General features: G+C 42.2%; 1 protein-coding gene across 3 annotated transcripts in view; it reads right to left on the reverse strand.

Moving 5' to 3' along the window:
- Window positions 1-21148, reverse strand: part of SYCP2 (synaptonemal complex protein 2) — a 551324-nt gene that overhangs the window by 313476 nt on the left and 216700 nt on the right. For all 3 annotated transcript variants that reach the window (XM_077252835.1, XM_077252834.1, XM_077252836.1), the window contains one exon: window positions 13238-13283. In XM_077252835.1, coding sequence (XP_077108950.1) covers window positions 13238-13283 — 46 coding nt within the window. The remainder of the gene's footprint in view (window positions 1-13237; window positions 13284-21148) is intronic.

Below are 21148 nucleotides of genomic sequence, written 5' to 3' on the forward strand. Positions count from 1 at the left end.
CACGCCCTTTTGACCAGACCAGCGTGATTGACAGGCGAAAACGGCGACTTTTGCAAGGTATTTCGGCAGCATAGGTGGGCAATCAGGGGACAAAAAATACACTATTGTAAAGCACAGCTCAGGCCCTATTTAACGGTATTTTTATCTCATACTGAAAAAACGGGGTGACAGGTTCCCTTTAACATGAGCTTTTAGATACAGCAGTTCTCTGTCATTTACAAATCGTTTTCAAAGGAAATATTCGTCAAAACACACACACAAATATATATATACAGTATATACTCTGTATGATAGATAGATAGATAGATAGAATTTCAAAAAAAGAGGCAGCACTCCATATTTCCAATGTAAAAACGTTCAGGGTTTAATTTACCTGGCCTGAATATGTGGGTAAATTAACCCTGCACGTTTTTACATTGGAAATATGGAGTGCTGCCTCTTTTTTTGAAATTATATCTACTTGGACGATTGGTGGACTGGTTGTCTGGGGGCTCTGCACCCGAAGATAAGTATATTTCTGTGCTGTTCCCCTTTTTTTTTTTTGGTAGATAGATAGATAGATAGATAGATAGATAGATAGATAGATAGAAGAAAAGCCGGCAATTCCTGTGCGCGTACAGTAAAATCACACTGACAGGTTAGAATAGGATAGAATAGATATATGCACATAGAATGACAGTGACACACACACATATATATATATATATATATATATATATATATATATGTATGTATTTATATTGCATAGAGAGATAGATAGAAGAAAAGCTGTTAATACATCTGTCGGGTTCTGTAAAATCACTGCAGGAGCCGACTGGATAGAAGAGATGGATTACATACCATAAATACATTTAGAATAGGTAGATCTATATATGTCTGTGACAAATTCAATTAGTACAGTGTGCGTGCAAATTACTGGACAGTATTTAAAGTTTTTTTCGGGGACAAATGGCGTGGGCTCCCGCGTAATTTTCACAACCAGCAGAGGGAAAGCCAGCGACAGGGGGCAGATTTTCATAGCCTAAGGGGGTAATACCCATGGAGCTTCCCAGCCTATTAATATCAGCTCACAACTGTATACTTAGCATTTACTGGCTATTAAAATGGGGGACCCCCCCAAAAAATGACGTGGGGTCCCCCATAATTAATAACCAGCAATGGCTACGCAGACAGCTGCAGGCTGATATTAATAGCCTAGGAAGAAGCCATGGATATTGCCCCCCCCCCTTACTAAAAAAATCAGCACTCAGTCACCCCAGAAAAGGCACATCTGTAAGATGCGCCAATTTCGGCACTTAGCCTCGCTCTTCCCACTTGCCCTGTAGGCGGTGGCAAAGTGGGTAATAGTTGTGGGCGTTAATGTCACCATCAGGTATCATCAAGCCCCGAAATTAGTAATAGAGAGGCGTCAATGGTGAATGAACTGCTGAGAACGGAGCTTCAGTGACTAGCAGTGACGTATGTATGTATGCATCTATGTTAGTAAAGTTTTTCCCATGAACCGCTTGCTTCAGGTCCTTCCAGGAACACTTCTATAGAATTGAGGTCAGGACTTTTGACTTGGCTATTCCATTACTTTATTCTTCTTTAACTTTCTTTTATAGAACAACTGGTGTGTTGTGGGACATTGTCTTTCTGCATAACTCACATTTTCTTGAGATTCAGCTCATAGATATTTTCCTTTAGTATTTTCTGATAAAATTCAGAATTCATTATTCCATCAATGATGGCAAGCTGTCCTGAGACAGATCTAGCAAAACAGGCCAAAATGACAATACTACGACAATTGTATACTAAAAAAGGAAGTAGAAAGCACTGGTGCTCCTAATACAGGTCCTTCTCAAAAAATTAGCATATAGTGTTAAATTTCATTATTTACCATAATGTAATGATTACAATTAAACTTTCATATACTATAGATTCATTATCCACCAACTGAAATTTGTCAGGTCTTTTATTGTTTTAATACTGATGATTTTGGCATACAACTCCTGATAACCCAAAAAACCTGTCTCAATAAATTAGCATATCAAGAAAAGGTTCTCTAAATGACCTATTACCCTAATCTTCTGAATCAACTAATTAACTCTAAACACATGCAAAAGATACCTGAGGCTTTTAAAAACTCCCTGCCTGGTTCATTACTCAAAACCCCCATCATGGGTAAGACTAGCGACCTGACAGATGTCAAGAAGGCCATCATTGACACCCTCAAGCAAGAGGGTAAGACCCAGAAAGAAAATTCTCAACAAATAGGCTGTTCCCAGAGTGCTGTATCAAGGCACCTCAATGGTAAGTCTGTTGGAAGGAAACAATGTGGCAGAAAACGCTGTACAACGAGAAGAGGTGACCGGACCCTGAGGAAGATTGTGGAGAAGGACCGATTCCAGACCTTGGGGAACCTGAGGAAGCAGTGGACTGAGTCTGGTGTGGAAACATCCAGAGCCACCGTGCACAGGCGTGTGCAGGAAATGGGCTACAGGTGCCGCATTCCCCAGGTAAAACCACTTTTGAACCATAAACAGCGGCAGAAGCGCCTGACCTGGGCTACAGAGAAGCAGCACTGGACTGTTGCTAAGTGGTCCCAAGTACTTTTTTCTGATGAAAGCAAATTTTGCATGTCATTCGGAAATCAAGGTGCCAGAGTCTGGAGGAAGACTGGGGAGAAGGAAATGCCAAAATGCCTGAAGTCCAGTGTCAAGTACCCACAGTCAGTGATGGTGTGGGGTGCCATGTCAGCTGCTGGTGTTGGTCCACTGTGTTTCATCAAGGGCAGGGTCAATGCAGCTAGCTATCAGGAGATTTTGGAGCACTTCATGCTTCCATCGGCTGAAATGCTTTATGGAGATGAAGATTTCATTTTTCAGCACGACCTGGCACCTGCTCACAGTGCCAAAACCACTGGTAAATGGTTTACTGACCATGGTATTACTGTGCTCAATTGGCCTGCCAACTCTCCTGACCTGAACCCCATAGAGAATCTGTGGGATATTGTGAAGAGAAAGTTGAGAGACGCAAGACCCAACACTCTGGATGAGCTTAAGGCCGCTATTGAAGCATCCTGGGCCTCCATAACATCTCAGCAGTGTCACAGGCTGATTGCCTCCATGCCACGCCGCATTGAAGCAGTCATTTCTGCCAAAGGATTCCCGACCAAGTATTGAGTGCATAACTGAACATTATTATTTGATGGTTTTTTTGTTTGGTATTAAAAAACACTTTTATTTGATTGGTCGGGTGAAATATGCTAATTTATTGAGACAGGTTTTTTGGGTTATCAGGAGTTGTATGCCAAAATCATCAGTATTAAAACAATAAAAGACCTGACAAATTTCAGTTGGTGGATAATGAATCTATAAAATATGAAAGTTTAATTGTAATCATTACATTATGGTAAATAATGAAATTTAACACTATATGCTAATTTTTTGAGAAGGACCTGTAGTTCCTAGTGAGGGAACAAAATTGCTGAATGTAGAGTGCTGCTGGTGATTGTGACAGGTTCTGTGTAGACCTGTAAAGTATATCAAATGAAAAAAAGTGGTATTCACCTGCATTGTCTACAAAAACAAACAATAAAATGAAAAATAGATGAGTAAATGAATAAGAGAGCACTTACCGTATATACTCGAGTATAAGCCGACCCGAGCATAAGCCGACCCCCTAATTTTGCTACAAAAAACTGGGAAAACTTAATGACACCGGTAAATTTCAAAAATAAAAAGATACCAATAAAAGTAAAATTAATTGAGACATCAGTAGTTTAAGTGTTTTTGAATATCCATATTGAATCAGGAACTCCATATAATGCTCCATACAGTTTATGATGGGCCCCATAAGATGCTCCGTATTAAAATATGCCCCATATAATGCTGCACAAATGTGGTTTATGGCCCCATAAAATGCTCCATACAGATATTTGCCCCCATATAATGCTGCACATGGCCCCATACAGATGCCCCATACAGATATTTGCCCCCATATTATGCTGCACATGGCCCCATACAGATATATGCCCCCATATCATGCTGCACATGGCCACCCCATACATTTATTTGCCCCCATATCATGCTGCACATGGCCACATACAGATGCCCCATACAGATATTTGCCCCCAGATCATGCTGCACATGGCCCCATACAGATGCCCCATAGATATATGCCCCCATATCATGCTGCACATGGCCACCCCATACAGATATTTGCCCCCATATCATGCTGCACATGGCCCCATACAGATGCCCCATACAGATATTTGCCCCCATATAATGCTGCACATGGCCACATAAGATGCTCCATACCGATATTTGCCCCATATGCTGTTGCTGCGATTAAAAAAATAAAAAAATTACATACTCACCTCTCCGGCCCCCGGCACTTGCTATAGTCACCTGCTCCCCGTTCCACCGCTGACCGCCGCTGTGTCTTCCCATCCTCTGCACAGACGTTCTGGAAGAGGGCGGAGCGCACTAATCGTGTCACCGCACCCTCTGACCTAAGCGTCACTGCGGAAGACACAGCGGCGCCAACGGTGGAACTAGGACCAGGTGAATATCGCGCACTGACCCCGTCATACTTACCTACCCCTATGGGAGGTGGAGCCGCATATTCATTACTGTAATGAGCGGTACCATGTGACCGCTCACTACAGGAAGAAACTGCAGCGCCGGGAAGCCAGGGACCTGCAGGGACCGCGCCAGGAGCAGGTAAGTATAATTAGACAGCCCTCGCTCCCCCTCCCCTGCCGACCCCTGGGTATGACTCGAGTATAAGCCGAGAGGGGGACTTTCAGCCCCAAAAAGTGGGCTGAAAATCTCAGCTTATACTCGAGTATATACGGTACTTAATGAGTAATCATTGGTTATGCAGTGGATGTTGTAATAGGTCCTTAAAGTACTACCAGAATCTTAGGGGAATGAGAAGAAAAAAAAAGTGTAAATATTTGTATTGGTGAATATAGTGAGACTAAATAGATTTATAATATACACTCACTCAGATATTAAATGGAAATGTGAAATGAAGAGACGTGATCCCTGTGTATCTGCAATAGATGCGGGTATTGTGATGACCACAGTTGCTTAATCTTCAGAGGTTTATAGTAGATGCCCCTGCTTAAATAAATGTACAACCTTTATAGGTATGGTTTTAAATAGACCGCATTTACTTAAAACCATACCTATAAAGGAAGGAAGATTAAGCACCCGTGGTCATCACAATACCCGCATCTATTGCAGATACACAGGGATCACGTCTCTTCATTGCACATTTCCATTTAATATCTGAGTGAGTATATATTATAAATCTATTTAGTCTCACTATACTCACCAATACAAACATTTACACTTTTTTTTTTTTTTTTTTCCTTCTCATTCCCCTAAGATTCTGGTAGTACTTTAAGGACCTATTACAACATCCATTGCATAACCAATGATTACTCATTAAGTAAGTGATCTCTTATTCATTTATTCATCTATTTTTCATTTTATTGTTCGTTTTGTAGACGGCGCAGGTGAATACCACTTTTTTTCACTACAACAATTGTGTTTCACAAATGCTATGAGGTTTTCATGCTGTAATGCAGTGTATATCTGTCTCCAAACATAATGCGTATTATTTATTATTAGATTGTGAGCCCTCGCGGGCAGGGTCCTCTCTCCTCCTGTACCAGCTGTGACTTGTATTGTTCAAGATTATTGTACTTGTTTTTATTATGTATACCCCTCCTCACATGTAAAGCGCCATGGGATAAATGGCGCTGTAATAATAAATAATAATTATTTAAATCAAAAAGTTGTTTTGATCTCATCTGTCCACAAAATATTGACACAATAGCATTCTGACTTGTCCAAGCGATAGTTAACAAATTGCAAACAGGCAGCAATGTTCATTTTTAAGATAACAGTACCTTTCTACTTGCTGTCCTCCCCATTATTTTTCAGTGTCCACTTGATGTCTTGAAGGCAGACAGATGAACATTAAAGGGTATATCCGGGACTTTATAAAAAAAACCACCAAAAATCTACATTTGCACTAAAAGGCAGGTAACTGCAACTTACCTGCCAGTTGTGCATGGCGCTGTAATTCCCAGGCACAGAGCTATCACACAGCGCTCTTGCCGGGGATTCAGCTGCCTCTGATGAAGCGACAAGGTGTGACTTTTGACATCATTCTGACCGCCAGCCAGCCCCGAATGTCGGAAGTCCCGCCCTGTGGACAGAGTGGAATGGAAAAGAAGCCTCCACTCTGTAGATGTGAAGTCAGCAGAGGCTTCTGAATGTCTGGCAGGAGTGTTCTGTGCTGAAGAAGAACGGCACCATACACAACAGGTATGTAAGTTGCAATTAAGGGTCACCCATCTAACCCAAGAAGAGGTGCGAAATAAGATTAAAATAGAAAAATATCTGGGTCCGGATAGCATACACCCACGAGTACTAAGAACCAAGTAATGTAATAGACAAGCCATTATTTCTTATATTTAGGGACTCTATAGTGACGGGGTCTGTTCCACAGGACTGGCGCATAGCAAATGTGGTACCAATATTCAAAAAAGGGCTCTAAAAGTGAACCTGGAAATTATAGGCCAGTAAGTCTAACCTCTATTGTTGGTAAAGTATTGTCAGGACTCTGAACATTTTTTATTACCTTTTGTGCATTACTGCCCTTTTCCAAGATGGCGTCTTTGGTCTCATGTGCACTGTCTTCCTGCTATAAAACTCCACCCCAGCCTTCAGTCTGTGCTAGAGTATTCTGCCTTGCATCCAGCTCCTGACCTCTGATGACTCCCTGGCTATATACCTGCTCCTGTGAACCTGTGGGGTTATCCTGCTACTCTGCTCTGAGTTCCTGCTGCATACACCAGTTCCAGTAATCCTCCTTCATCTGCTGCTCGTGTTTACTTCCATCTGCATTTGCTGGACATGTAAGCTGTTTCTGCTCTGCAAGAACCTGAGACTATTACCCAGACCTCCCTGGTTGAGCTAAGATATTATTTGAACTGCCTTATAAGCATATCTATCTGTGTTTTGGACTAAGCAAGGACTTATTCGTGTCAAGTATCTTCAAGAATAACTGTGCTTCATAGACTTTCTGCGTGATTGCATTTTCCTCTGAAGTTTCCTATAGACTGCTGAGCTGCATGTGATATTTGAACCAAGTGTTGTGGACTTGCGTTTCTCTCTGCACCTGTTTGAATCACCGTGTGATAATATAGACTTTACCACTTATAAAACTGTGTCCTGTAGTTGTCTTGTTCCACACAGAGTCTCCTGAGTTATCCCCTATAATTATTACAAGTATTTGAAGGGTTTCTGAGAGATGTTATTCTGGATTATCTCAATGAGAATAACTGTTTAACTCCATATCAGCATGAGGTTTATTAGGAATCTCTCCTGTCAAACCAATCTAATCAGTTTTAATGAAGAAGTAAGCTATAGACTGGACCAAGGTGAGTCATTGGATGTGGTATATCTTGATTTTTCCAAAGCATTTGATACCGTGCCACACTAGAGGTTGGAACACAAAATGAGGATGCTGGGTCCGGGGGAAAATGTATGTAAATGGATAAGTAACTGGCTTAGTGATAGAAAGCAGAGGGTGGTTATAAATGGTATATTCTCTAACTGGGTCGCTGTGACTAGTGGGGTACAGCAGGGGTCGGTGTTGGGGCCTATTCTCTTCAACGTATTTATTAATGATCTGGTAGAAGGTCTACACAGTAAAATACCGATATTTGCAGATGATACAAAACTATGTAAAGCAGTAAATAAAAGAGAAGATAGTATTCTGCTACAGATGGATCTGGGCAAGTTGGAATCTTGGGCCGAGAGGTGGCAGATGCGGTTTAACAATGATAAATGTAAGGTTACACACATGGGAAGAAGGAATCAATATCACCATTACACACTCGACCAGGAAACCACTGGGTAAATCTGCCATGGAGAAGGACATGGGGATCCTAGTTAATGATGAACTTACCTGGAGCAGCCAGTGCCAGGCAGCGGCTGCCAAGGCAAACAGGATCATGGGGTGCATTAAAAGAGGTCTGGATACACATGATGAGAGCATTATAATGTCTCTATACAAATCCCTGGTTAGTCAGCACATGGAGTACTGTGTACAGTTTTGGGCACCGATGCTCAGGAAGGATATAATGGAACTAGAGCGAGTACAAAGGAGGGCAACAAAATTAATAAAGGGGATGGGGGAACTACAATACCCAGAGAAATTAGCAAAATTAGGATTATTTAGTCTAGAAAAAAGATGACTGAGGGGCGATCAAATAACCATGTATAAGTACTGTATACAAGGGGACAATACAAATATCTCTCCGAGGATCTGTTTACACCAAGGAAGGTGACGGGCACAAGGGGGCATTCTCTGTGTCTGGAGGAGAGAAGGTTTTCCCACCAACATAGAAGAGGATTCTTTACTGTTAGGGCAGTGAGAATCTGGAATTCCTTGTCTAAGGTGGTGGTGATGGCGAACTCAATCGATGGGTTCAAAAGAGGCTTGGATGTCTTCCTGGAGCGCAACACTATTGAATCTTACAGTTATTAGGTTCTTTAGAAAGATGTAGATCTGGGGATTTATTCGGACGGAATATAGGCTGAACTGGATGGACAAATGTCTTTTTCTGACCTTGCTAACTATGTAAGGCTACGTTCACATTTGCGGTCAGCGGCGCAGCGTCGGGCGCCGCAGCGTCGCCGCATGCGTCATGCGCCCCTATATTTAACATGGGGGCGCATGGACATGCGTTGTGCTGCGTTTTGCGCCGCATGGCCGCAAGCGTTGGACGCAAGAAACGCTTCAAGTTGCATTTTTTTTGCGTCCAACTTTCGGCCAAAAAGGACGCATGCGGCGCAAAACGCAGCGTTTTAGCGTGCGTTTTGCCGCGTTTTTGTTTCCGTTGTGCGCTGCGGCGCCGACGCTGCGGCGCACAACGCAAATGTGAACGTAGCCTAACTATGTAATTATCTGCCTGTCAGTGATTAGGTACATTTTTTTTTAAAGTCCTGGATATCTCCTTTAACTAATGTGAGAGAAGTCTTTAGTATTTTAGTAGTTTTAGCTTTGGGTTTCTTTGTGAGCGCAGACTATTATATGCCACGTTCTTGGATTGTTTTTGGTTGGTTCAGTACTCCTGGTGTCATAATGACCTGAAATTTCCTCCACTTATACACAATCTTTCTGATTGTGGATGGTGAAGTCCAAACACTGGAGATGGCTGATGAGAATCAACAAATCTTCAGAGGTCCTCAGAAATCCCATTGGCTTGTGCCATCACACACTTCCACATTCTTGTGTTGTGAAGACTAAGCTTTGATATATCCCTGTTCTTTAACCCCTTCATGACCCAGCCTATTTTGACCTTAATGACCTGGCCATTTTTTGCAATTGCATTTTTTGCAATTCTGACCAGTGTCCTTTATGAGGTAATAACTCAGGAACGCTTCAACGGATCCTAGCGATTCTGAGATTGTTTTTTCGTGACATATTAGGCTTCATGTCAGTGGTAAATTTAGATTGATAATTTCTGCGTTTATTTGTGAAAAAACGGAAATTTGGCGAAAATTTTGAAAATTTCGCAATTTTCACATTTTTAATTTTTATTCTGTTAAATCAGAGAGTTATGTGACACAAAATAGTTAATAAATAACATTTCCCACATGTCTACTTTACATCAGCACAATTTTGGAAACAAAATTTTTTTTTGCTAGGAAGTTATAAGGGTTAAAATTTGACCAGTAATTTCTCATATTTACAACAAAATTACAAAACCATTTGTTTTAGGGACCACCTCACATTTGAAGTCAGTTTGAGGGTTCTATATGGCTGAAAATACCCAAAAGTGACACCATTCTAAAAACTACACCCCTCAATGTGCTCAAAACCACATTCAAGAAATTTGTTAACCCTTCAGGTGTTTCACAGCAGCAGAAGCAACATTGAAGGAAAAAATGAACATTTAACTTTTTAGTCACAAAAATGATCTTTTAGCAACATTTTTTTTATTTTCCCAAGGGTAACAGGAGAAACTGGACCACGAAAGTTGTTGTCCAATTTGTCCTGAGTACGCTGATACCTCATATGTGGGGATAAACCACTGATTGGGCGCACGGCAGGGCTCGGAAGGGAAGGAGCGCCATTTGACTTTTTGAATGAAAATTTGGCTCCAATCTTTAGCGGACACCATGTCGTGTTTGGAGAGCCCCCGTGTGCCTAAACATTGGAGCTCCCCCACAAGTGACCCCATTTTGGAAACTAGACGCCCCAAGGAACTTATCTAGATGCATAGTGAGCACTTTAAACCCCCAGGTGCTTCACAAATTGATCCGTAAAAATGAAAATACTTTTCTTTCACAAAAAAATTCTTTCAGCCTCAATTTTTTCATTTTCACATGGGCAACAGGATAAATTGGATCCTAAAATTTGTTGGGAAATTTCTCCTGAGTACACCGATACCTCATATGTGGGGGTAAACCACTGTTTGGGCACATGGTAAGGCTCGGAAGGGAAGGAGCGCCATTTGACTTTTTGAATGAAAAATTATCTCCATCGTTAGCGGACACCATGTCGCGTTTGGAGAGCCCCTGTGTGCCTAAACATTGGAGCTCCCCCACAAGTGACCCCATTTTGGAAACTAGACCCCCCAAGGAACTTATCTAGATGCATAGTGAGCACTTTAAAGGGAACTTGTCCCGCCAAATTCAGGTGACAGGTTCCCTTTAAACCCCCAGGTGCTTCACAGAAGTTTATAACGCTGAGCCGTGAAAATAAAAAATAATTTTTCTTTCCTCAAAAATGATTTTTTTAGCCCGCAATTTTTTATTTTCCCAAGGGTAACAGGAGAAATTGGACCCCAAAAGTTGTTGTCCAGTTTCTCCTGAGTACGCTGATACCCCATATGTGGGGGTAAACCACTGTTTGGGCACATGCCGGGGCTCGGAAGTGAAGTAGTGACGTTTTGAAATGCAGACTTTGATGGAATGCTCTGCGGGCATCACGTTGCGTTTGCAGAGCCCCTGATGTGCCTAAACAGTAGAAACCCCCCAAAAGTGACCCCATTTTGGAAACTAGACCCCCAAAGGAGCTTATCTAGATGTGTGGTGAGCACTTTGAACCCCCAAGTGTTTCACAGAAGTTTATAACGCAGAGCCGTCAAAATAAAAAATCATTTTTCTTTCCTCAAAAATAATTTTTTAGCCTGCAATTTTTTATTTTCCCAAGGGTAACAGGAGAAATTGGACCCCAAAAGTTGTTGTCCAGTTTCTCCTGAGAAGAAAAAAAAAGGTGGGGGGAATAGTTTCAAGTCCCTGAAATCTATTAGGCTGTTTTCACAAGTCCTGATATTTCCGGTACAGGAAAAAACAGTATCGGAGACATCAGTGTCCGTGTGTACACTAGGTATAGCAACAGTGTGTCGCATCAGTACCACACGTACGGCCGCCAAGGAAGTAGCGCTACTGTACGTGTTGTTCCCCGGCGGCTGGTGCTGAAGCCGGCTGTCATCCATTCTCCCCTGCTGTGTCGGCGATAGGCGCGAGCAGGGGAGAATGAATGATACGCAGCGAGCACAGGCTCAGTAACTAGAGCTGACATCACTGAGTCTGTGCTCGCTACCGGCATGAACTCCTGTGACCTCAGGAGAATGCAAGTGAAGAGGTCACGGAAGTTCAAGCTCTGTCAGATACCTCATCACTTGCATTCTCTCACGGTCTTGGGTAACAGGAGTTCATGCTGGCAGTGAGCACAGACTCAGTGACGTCACCGCTAGTAACTGAGCCTGCTCACGCTGCGTGTAATTCATTCCCCAGTAGTTTACAGCCGGAGCGGTCACATTAGCACCACTCCCGGTTGTAAACTGTATATCCCCTAGATATGGATTACGGCGTGGGACAGGTATGGGTATATTGTTGATTTATTATTTTTATTTTTTTTACATGAGATAGAGGGCGTCGCTTGGATTACAGTATAATAAAGATGGCAAAACTGTGTGGTGTATGATTTCATTAAAAAACTTTATTCTTACTGTGTGTTTATTTAACCCTTTACCAACTATAGGATTAGTAATGGAGGTGTCTTATTGACACCTTTCCATTACTAAGTCAGGCTTAATGTCAACTTACAATAGGAAGATGACATTAACCCCTCATTATCCCACTTGCCACCGCTACACGGCAAGTAAGAAGAACACGGCAAAAATCCAGAATTGGCACATCTAATAGATGCGCCTTTCCTGGGCAGCTGTGGGCTACTGTTTTACTGGGGGGGTCCATATCCATGGCCCCTTACCAGCCTGAGAACAGCAGCCCACACCTGTGAGTTTTGCCGGGTTGGTTTAAAAACATAGGGGGACCCCACGTCGGGTATTTCATTCATTCATTCTCCCCTGCTCGCGCTGCTCACTGGCAGAGCAGGGAATAATGACAGCCGTGTTCAGCACCAGCCGCTGGGGAACAGCAGCTTACAGTAGCGCTACTTCCCCGTCGGCCGACCGTGCACACCGAGGACAGAGTGCACTGTTCTCCGTGTGCACATGTTAGGCACGTTTTGCGGCCCGTGTGTCCAGGTGAAAACGGACATGTCTGCGTGTTTTGCACACTGACACACGGTCCGTGAAAACACACTGACATGTGCATAGACCCATTCATTTGAATGGGCCTACGTGTGTCAGTGTCTCAGGTATGTGAGAAAACTGTCACCACCCGTACCAGAGACACTGATGTGTGAAACCGGCCTTAGTGATAGGCAATTAAATTGGAGCTCTCCCCCCACTCCAGCCTTACTACTTAGATGATGAATTCATTATTTAATGCAGCATTTAAAGGGAACATGTCTTGTCAAGAATGGTCTGCAGGCAGGATGTTCTAGTACAGTGGGAGCTAATCAGACTGATAAACGGTTTTGAAGGAAAAGTTTAAATAAAACTTGCATTTCATTTACTAAAATCTATGTATACATATAAGTCTAGTAGGAGGTCCTTTTAAGTGACTGACAGCCTTCCCAGTATGACTGTGCATGCAGAGACAGCTGTTAATTACCGAGTAGGACCACTCAGTCATCTTTTCCCACAAACCTACATACTAGTTTGAAAAGCTTTTCTCTCTCTATACCATGCTGTCCATTAATCGGACTTCATGTGACAGATTTCCTTAAAGTACTGGAATCATTATCTCCACATAACCAAGTAAAGCAAAAAGAACAAACAAATAATATATACATTTTGATTACTTACCTTATGATTATCTAAATGAGCAGAAATGCAGGGAAAAGTAAACACTCTATAAAATAATGATGAGAAAATAGTTCTACTGTAAGTAATCAATCTAAATTATTAGGAAGGAATTTATGTTACAAAGGCGAAGGAATTGAATACTACTGTCAATCTACATGTATTCGATTTTTCCAACGTAAACCTGTCTGCAAATTTCCTTCCAAAACCACAGCAAGATATGATTGGGTAACATAAGGATTTTGCTGTAAATTCAGATATGGCCCAGAAACAGAGTAGGGCAAAGGCCTAGAACTGTGAGGGAGTTGGTGTTGGCCCTCTCAAAGGTTGAAGAAAAGTGCAGGAATTTGTGGCACAGTTCTATGGTTTTTGGGTGTATGGTATGCAAAAGGTAATATAACTGGGAAAAAGGATCCAGTGGTCATTAAGACAGCGTCTTACCAGTGAAGAAGAACATGCCCTACCTCCTTTAGTTTTTTTGTGCTTCTGAATAAATTGAAGAAGAAATTTGATTTACAGTGTGGTTTTCGTTAGTTGTCACAGCATGGCGGATCTCGTCCATGCTCAGTAAGCATTATTTGCAAGACCTGCGGTTGTCCTTTGAAAATTTTGTTGGTTATAAAGCATAAAATGAGAATTAACATGGAATGTTTTCTGGCTATGTATGGTATAAAGAACTGTGGCCAACACACATAACCCAGCATTGGTTGGTCAGTATCTTTATTAACCCCTTTACCCCCAAGGGTGGTTTGCACGTTAATGAGAAGGCCAATTTTTACAATTCTGACCACTGTCAGTTTATGAGGTAATAACTCTGGAACACTTCAATGGATCCCCGTGATTCTGAGATTTTTTTTCGTGACATATTGCACTTTATGATAGTTGTAAAATTTCTTCAGTATGACTTGCGGAAAATGGAAATTGGCGAAAATTTTGAAACTTTCCAACTTTGAATTTTCACGCCCTTAGATGACAGAGATATGTCACACAAAACAATTTTGGAAACATAATTTTTTTGTTAGGAAGTTATATGGGTTAAAAGTTGACCAGAAATTTTTCATTTTTCCAGCAAAATTTACAAAATCATTTTTTTTTTAGAAACCACATCACATTTGAAGTCATTTTGAGGTATCTATATGATAGAAAAAACAAATGACACCATTATAAAAACTGAACCCCTCAAGGTGCTTAAAACCACATTCAACAAATTTATTAACCTTTTAGGTGCTTCACAGAAATTTTTTGAGAATAAAAATACAAAAGCAATAAACTTTTTTTCACAAAAAATTGACTTCAGATGCAATTATTTTTATTTTCACAAGGGTAACAGGAAAAAATGGACATCAAAATTTGTTGTGCAATTTCTCCTGAGCATGCCAATACCCCACAAAAGGGAGAAAACCACTGTTTGGGCGCATGGCACAGCTCGGAAGGGAAGCAGCGCCATTTGACATTTTGAACGCGAAATTTGCTGGAACAATTGGCGGATGTCATATCACGTTTGGAGAGCCCCAATGTGCCTAAACAGTGAAAATCCCCCACTAGTGACACCATTTTGGAAACTATACCCCTCAGGGAACTGATCTAGATGTAAGGTGAGCACATTGAACCCTTAAGGTGCTTCACAGAATTTTAAAATTTTGAGCCGTAAAAATAAAATAAAAAATCAAATTACCCTACATTTATATTTTTAGCACAAAATATTGCATTTTCATAAGAGTAACAGGAGAAATTGCACCGTACAGTTTGTTGTGCAATTTCTCCTGAGTACGACGATACCCATATAAGGGAGAAAACTACAATTTGGGCACATGAAAGGCTCAGTAGGAAAGGAGCGTCTGACTTTTTGGATGTCAAATTTCCTGGAATCTTTAGTGGATGTCATGTCCGATATGGAGAGCCCTTGTTGTGCCTAAACAGTGGAAACCTTCCACAAGTGAATGAATTTTGAAAACTAGACCTTCAAGAAATGTACTTAGATATGTGCTGAGCACTAGGGATGAGCGAATCTTACCGGGACCCTGCTTAGCTATAGTACTTACCGAATAGGCTGCATAGGGAACTCAGATGCATGGAGTGCGCCGGCTGATCAGTTGTTTGGCTCCGAAGCTGTATGTGTCGCGGCTGTGTCACTGTCACAACACATGTATGGAGAACCCAACACACAGGCTCTCCATGCATGTGTTATGACTATGACACAGCCGCGACACAAGCAGCTGCGGAGCCGAACAGGTGATCAGTTGGACCGCTCCATGTATCCGGATTCCCTCTGCAGCTTATTCGGTAAGCACTATAGTTTGCTGTATAAGCAGGGACCCGATTAAATTCGCTCATCTCTAGTGAGCACCTTGAACCCACAGGTGCTTCACAGACGTTTCTAACACTGAACAGTGAAAATTAAAAAAAATAAAAAAATCAAATGTCCCCACAAAAATGTTATTTTGGCCCCAAATTTTGCATTTTCATAAGAGTAACAGGACAAAGTGCACCATAGTTTACTGTACAATTTCTCCTGACTACCCTGACACCCCATATGTGGGGGAATACTACTTTTGAGGCACAGTGCAAAGCTCAGAAGGGAAGAGGCGCCGTATTGGTGTTCAGATTTTGCTGGAATGGTTTGAGGGTGCCATGTCTTATTGGCAGAGCACCTGAGATGCAAGAACAACAGAAACCTCCTATATGTGAACTCTTTGACAAACTACACTCCCCAATGAATTCATCTAATGGTGCAGTGGTCATATTGACACCACATGTGCCTCACAGAATTTTATACCACTGAGCAGTGAAGAAATAACATTTTTACCAATAAAATGTTGCTTTAGCCCCAAGATTTTAATTTTTCTAAGGGCTAATAGGATTTTTTTTACAACAAACTGAGGTCCATTTGCTCCTCAGTAGGCCAATACCCTACATGTAATCGGGAAATATTTTTCAGACACAATGCAAAGCTCAGAATGCAAAGAGTGCCAGACTTTACTGCTATGGTTTGCAGGTGCCATGACCCAATGGGAGAGCCCATGAGGTGCCAGAACAGCAGAACTCCCCATAAGTGACCCCACTTTAAAAACTACACCTCTCATTGAATTCATCTAGGTGTGCAGTGATCATATTATTACCACAGGTGTGTCACAGAATTTTATACCACTGGGCAGTGAAGAAAACATTTTTACCATCAACATTTTGTTTTAGCCCCAGTTTTTTCATTTTCACACAAGAAGTGGGTACAAATAGCATCAAAATATGTCCTACAATTTCTAATGAATGTGTCAATACTCCATATGTGGCTATACAGTACTACTTAGCCATACAGAGTGACTCTAGAGGAATGGAACTCTATATGCCTCCTGGAGCGGATTTTCCTAGAACAGTTTTTGGACTCCATATACAAAGTCCCCAATGACTAGAAGAGCAGAATCCCCTCTCAAGTGACCCCATATTGGAAACTATGCCTCTTGGGGAATTTAACTATTTTGACTTCATGGGTATTTTCCAGAAACAAGCAGCTATGAATGTTGCCAAGTGAAAATTGCAAACTGGCGTTGTAGTGACAAGTACTTTATGCCCAGCCCGTGGTTCTGGAGGCATGGACCCATCAGAACACAAGGATTGGCAAATTCGCCACTGGCGCCCTGTGCTCTTCACAGATGAAAGCAGGTTCACACTGAGCACATGTGACAGACGTGACAGAGTCTGGAGATGCCGTGGAGAGCGATCTGCTGCCTGCAACATCCTTCAGCATGACCGGTTTGGCAGTGGGTCAGTAATGGTGTGGGGTGGCATTTCTTTGGAGGGCCGCACAGCCCTCTATGTGCTCGCCAGAGGTAGCCTGACTGCCATTAGGTACCGAGATGAGATCCTCAGACCACTTGTGAGACCATATGCTGGTGAGGTTGGCCCTGGGTTCCTCCAAATGCAGGACAGTGCCAGACCTCATGTGGCTGGAGTGTCTCAGCAGTTCATGCAAGATGAAGGCATTGAAACTATGGACTGGCCCGCCTGTTCCCCACCTGAATTCGACTGAACGCATCTGGGGCATCATGTCTCGCACCATCCACCAACGTCACGTTGCACCATCGACTGCGCAGGAGTTGGCGGATGTTTTAGTCCAGGTCTGGGAGGAGATCCCTCAGGAGACCATCCGCTGCCTCACCGGGAGCATGCCCAGGCTTTGTAGAAAGGTCATACAGGCACGTGGAGGCCACACACACTACTGAGCATCATTTCCTTGTCTTGAGGCATTTCCACTGAAGTTGGATCAGCCTGTAACTTCATTTTTACTTTGATTTTGAGCATCATTCCAACTCCAGACCTCCGTGGGATATTAGTTGTGATTTACGTTGATAATTTTTAGGTTTTATTGTCAACACATTCCACTATGTAATGAATAAAGATTTCCAACTGGATTATTTCATTCAATGATATGCAAAAAAAATGAGTGGAGGTAAAAAGTGCAATAATTTGACTACTACATGTATGAACCTTCACATGCGCAATCAATATGCTTTACTGTGGGAATCTCACTGCGCAAAAATATGGACCAGGGGACCTCAACAACCATCAGCCACTTCATCAATTGCATCTGCTGCTGATTCATCCTCCCCCTCTAGTACTGTGCCAAATTCCTCCCCCTCTAGTACTGTGCCAACTATTAAGACGCAGGCCTTCGACCTCACAACCTTGGAGGTTTACCCGCGCCAGTCACGCTGATTGAGAGCCCGCCGTCAGCTGTAACGGAATTGGACATGCCTGCTGTTTTTGACCGATCTCAGAGAATGAGCACACCACAAGTTTCTCAATCCAACGCAACATCTTCGCCTGCACCTCCCTCACAGTCCAGCAGTTGGTCCGGTTCACCGTAATCCGCCCTCTCACAGCACTGCAGCCAGCCCATTTTCCGTAGTTGTGGTCACATAAAATGCTGCCTTTCCGCCTGGTAGATACAGACGGCTTCTGAACGCTGATGGTCGTCGCAGTCCCTCAGTACCAATTACCCAGTCGCCATTACTTTTCTAAGAAAGCTGTGCCTGCGCTAAACCAGCGTGTCACAGACAACATCACCCGTTCCTTGACTAAATCTCTGTCTGCCAGGGTGCATTTCACCACAGACACTTGAACGCATAAGCATGGCCAAGGGCATTACATCTCGGTGGCTGGGCACTGGATGACTCTGGTGAATGTGGGTACAGGTGCTGCTCCACAAGTCTTGGAATACCCAAGTCTAGCAAGACAAACCTCTACATTTAACTCTTCCTCCACTGCTTCTGCCTCCTCTAGGGCCTCCACCTGCGCCCTCAACCTCTGCCTTAACGAGACATGCGTTCCAACAGTGCAGAGCGAATCACCACCACCTCAGTACTGGCAAGTCAGGGCTCACAGCAATCAGGTAGTATTAAAATTGATATGCCTTGGAGATCGAAGTCATACAGCTGAAGAGTTGTGGACAGCTCTCCAAGCTGTGTTTGATCAATGGCTGTCTCCACTGAACCTGCTTTCAGGGAAGGCCGAGTCCGATAACAGTGCATACCTGGTGGCGGCCCAATGGCGAGGCAAGCTCACACACTTGCCTTGCATGGCTCATGTCAACCTGGTGGTACAGCATTTTCTGCACCACTATCCTGGCTTGGGTGAGCTGCTCCAGAAAAAACGTAAGCTATGTGCTCATTCCCGCTGTTCGCACCCCTCTGGTCATCGACTTGCATCAATAAAGAGGTCTTTGTCCATGCCAGTTAACAGGTTGATATGCAATGTGCCGATGCGGTGGAATTCCACTCTGCACATGTTGCAGAGACTGTGGCAGGAGCAACAAGCCCTGACACAGCATGTCATGTTGTAAAGCCTGGGCCAACGCAGTAGGGATGTGGGGCATAAAATATTTACACAGTGGGCACAGATTAAGGACCTCTGCACCCTTCTGCACAGTTTCGAAATAGGTACTAAGATGATTAGTGCGGACGATGCCGTCATCAGCATCACTATTCCGGTCATCTATATGCTGGAGCAGACTTTGAATAGCCTGCGGGAAGAGATGGTGGTCCCAGAAGAAGAGGAGGAAGTAGAGGTGGAAGAGGAAGGGATAACATTGTCTCTAAGTTCAAGACTGTCGACACACAGGCGGGAGCCAAGGGAAATCCGAAGAACAAATGTAGGAGAAAGAGGAGATGGGAGAGCAACTGTCAGATGAAGAGGATAATCCTCCCCTCTCTGTTGTTCGTGATTGGTGGGAGGGGACTGAGGAAACAAGCCTAATATTTACCCAGCCACCAACACAGCATGGACTTGGACCTCATGGTTGAGCCTGACATTTGAGTGCCTTCTTGCTGCACTATCCGCAACATTATTCCCGTATAATCAAGAAAAGGGAAAAATATCCAGCAAATGGCGAACGTAATTAAAAATTAACTTTTATTCCTTAATGGTAAAAAAGTACACCAACATATGGCATCCAGCACTTTGAAACAACAAGTAGACAAGACCAGTGATCAACGCTTTTCGACATTATCTTATTCATGATCTAACTGAAAGATGGATAGATCTCAAATATATAGTCTTTCCCAAAATCCTCATTGATCTGCTTCCTTGGATAATTTTAACGTGCAGACCAGCATGTTCATTGAAGGTTATTATGCATACATATGTGGTAGCTACATGATACATATAAGAACACGAGAACGATTAAAATCACTGACTCAATTAGATGATGTATACAAAAAAAAAAGGAAAAAATGAAACAATAAATAAAGTTATTTCAAAATAAATTCAATATTGTGTGATTAAATCATGTCTTGCATTAAGACCATTCGGGACAAGAGTATCTAACATAAACATCCAGTAAGATTCTCTATTTTGTAATTTCCTCCCCTTAATGGTTTATAAAAAACCACAAAAGGAAATTCTAAAAAACAATATTCAATTCGTAGCAAAACATGCCCCTACTCTAGGTTCCATTCTATCTCCTAGTTTGTTCACCAGTGATTCTAAGAAATCTTTTCATCCAGAAATTTTGTCATACTAAAGGTTTTATAAATGTGGAGCAAACCGCTGTACAGCATCTGAAAATGCACAAAAAAATAGTTTTTATTCCACTCATAATTCCTTGATTTATCCCATACGCAATTTTATTAATTGCAACAACTCTTATGTTGTGTATGTAATAGAATGCTCCGAATGCAAATTACAATATGTCGGCTGCACAACCTGTCCATTGAAAGTCCGCAATAGGCGGCACCTCTCAGATGCGATTAACCCTACAGCGATTGCAACATCGGCAGCATCAAAACACTTTTCAAACATACACAAGGGAACACCACACATTTCAAATTTACTGGAATAGAAAAAGTATATAAACCATTAAGGGGAGGAAATCATAAGAGGAAATTACAAAATAGAGAATCGTACTAGATGTTTATGTTAGATACTCGTGTCCCGAACAGTCTTAATGCAAGACATGATTTAACCACACAATATTGAATTTATTTTTAAATAACTTTATTTATTGTTTCTTTATTTCCTTTTTTTTTTGCATACATTATGTAATTGTGTCAGTGATTTTAATCGTTCTCGTGTTCTTATATGTATGATCTACCTACCACATATGTATGCATAATGACCTTTAATGAACATGCTGGTCTGCACGTTATTTATCCAAGGAAGCAGATCAATGAGGGTTTTGGGATAGACTATATATTTTAGATCTATCCATTTTTCAGTTAGATCATGAATAAGACGAAAACTCGAAACGCGTTGATCGCTGGTGTTACCTGCTAGTGTGTCAAAGTGCTGGATGCCATATGTTGGAGTACTTTTTTACCATTAAGGAATAAAAGTTAATTTTTAATTACCTTTGCCATTTGCTGGATATTTTTCCCTTTCCTTGGATTTTGCTGTGGCCGTCTCACCCTTATCCGTGCAAAG

The sequence above is a fragment of the Ranitomeya variabilis genome, chromosome 4, assembly GCF_051348905.1.
Source record: "Ranitomeya variabilis isolate aRanVar5 chromosome 4, aRanVar5.hap1, whole genome shotgun sequence".
Taxonomy (NCBI): Eukaryota; Metazoa; Chordata; class Amphibia; order Anura; family Dendrobatidae; genus Ranitomeya; species Ranitomeya variabilis.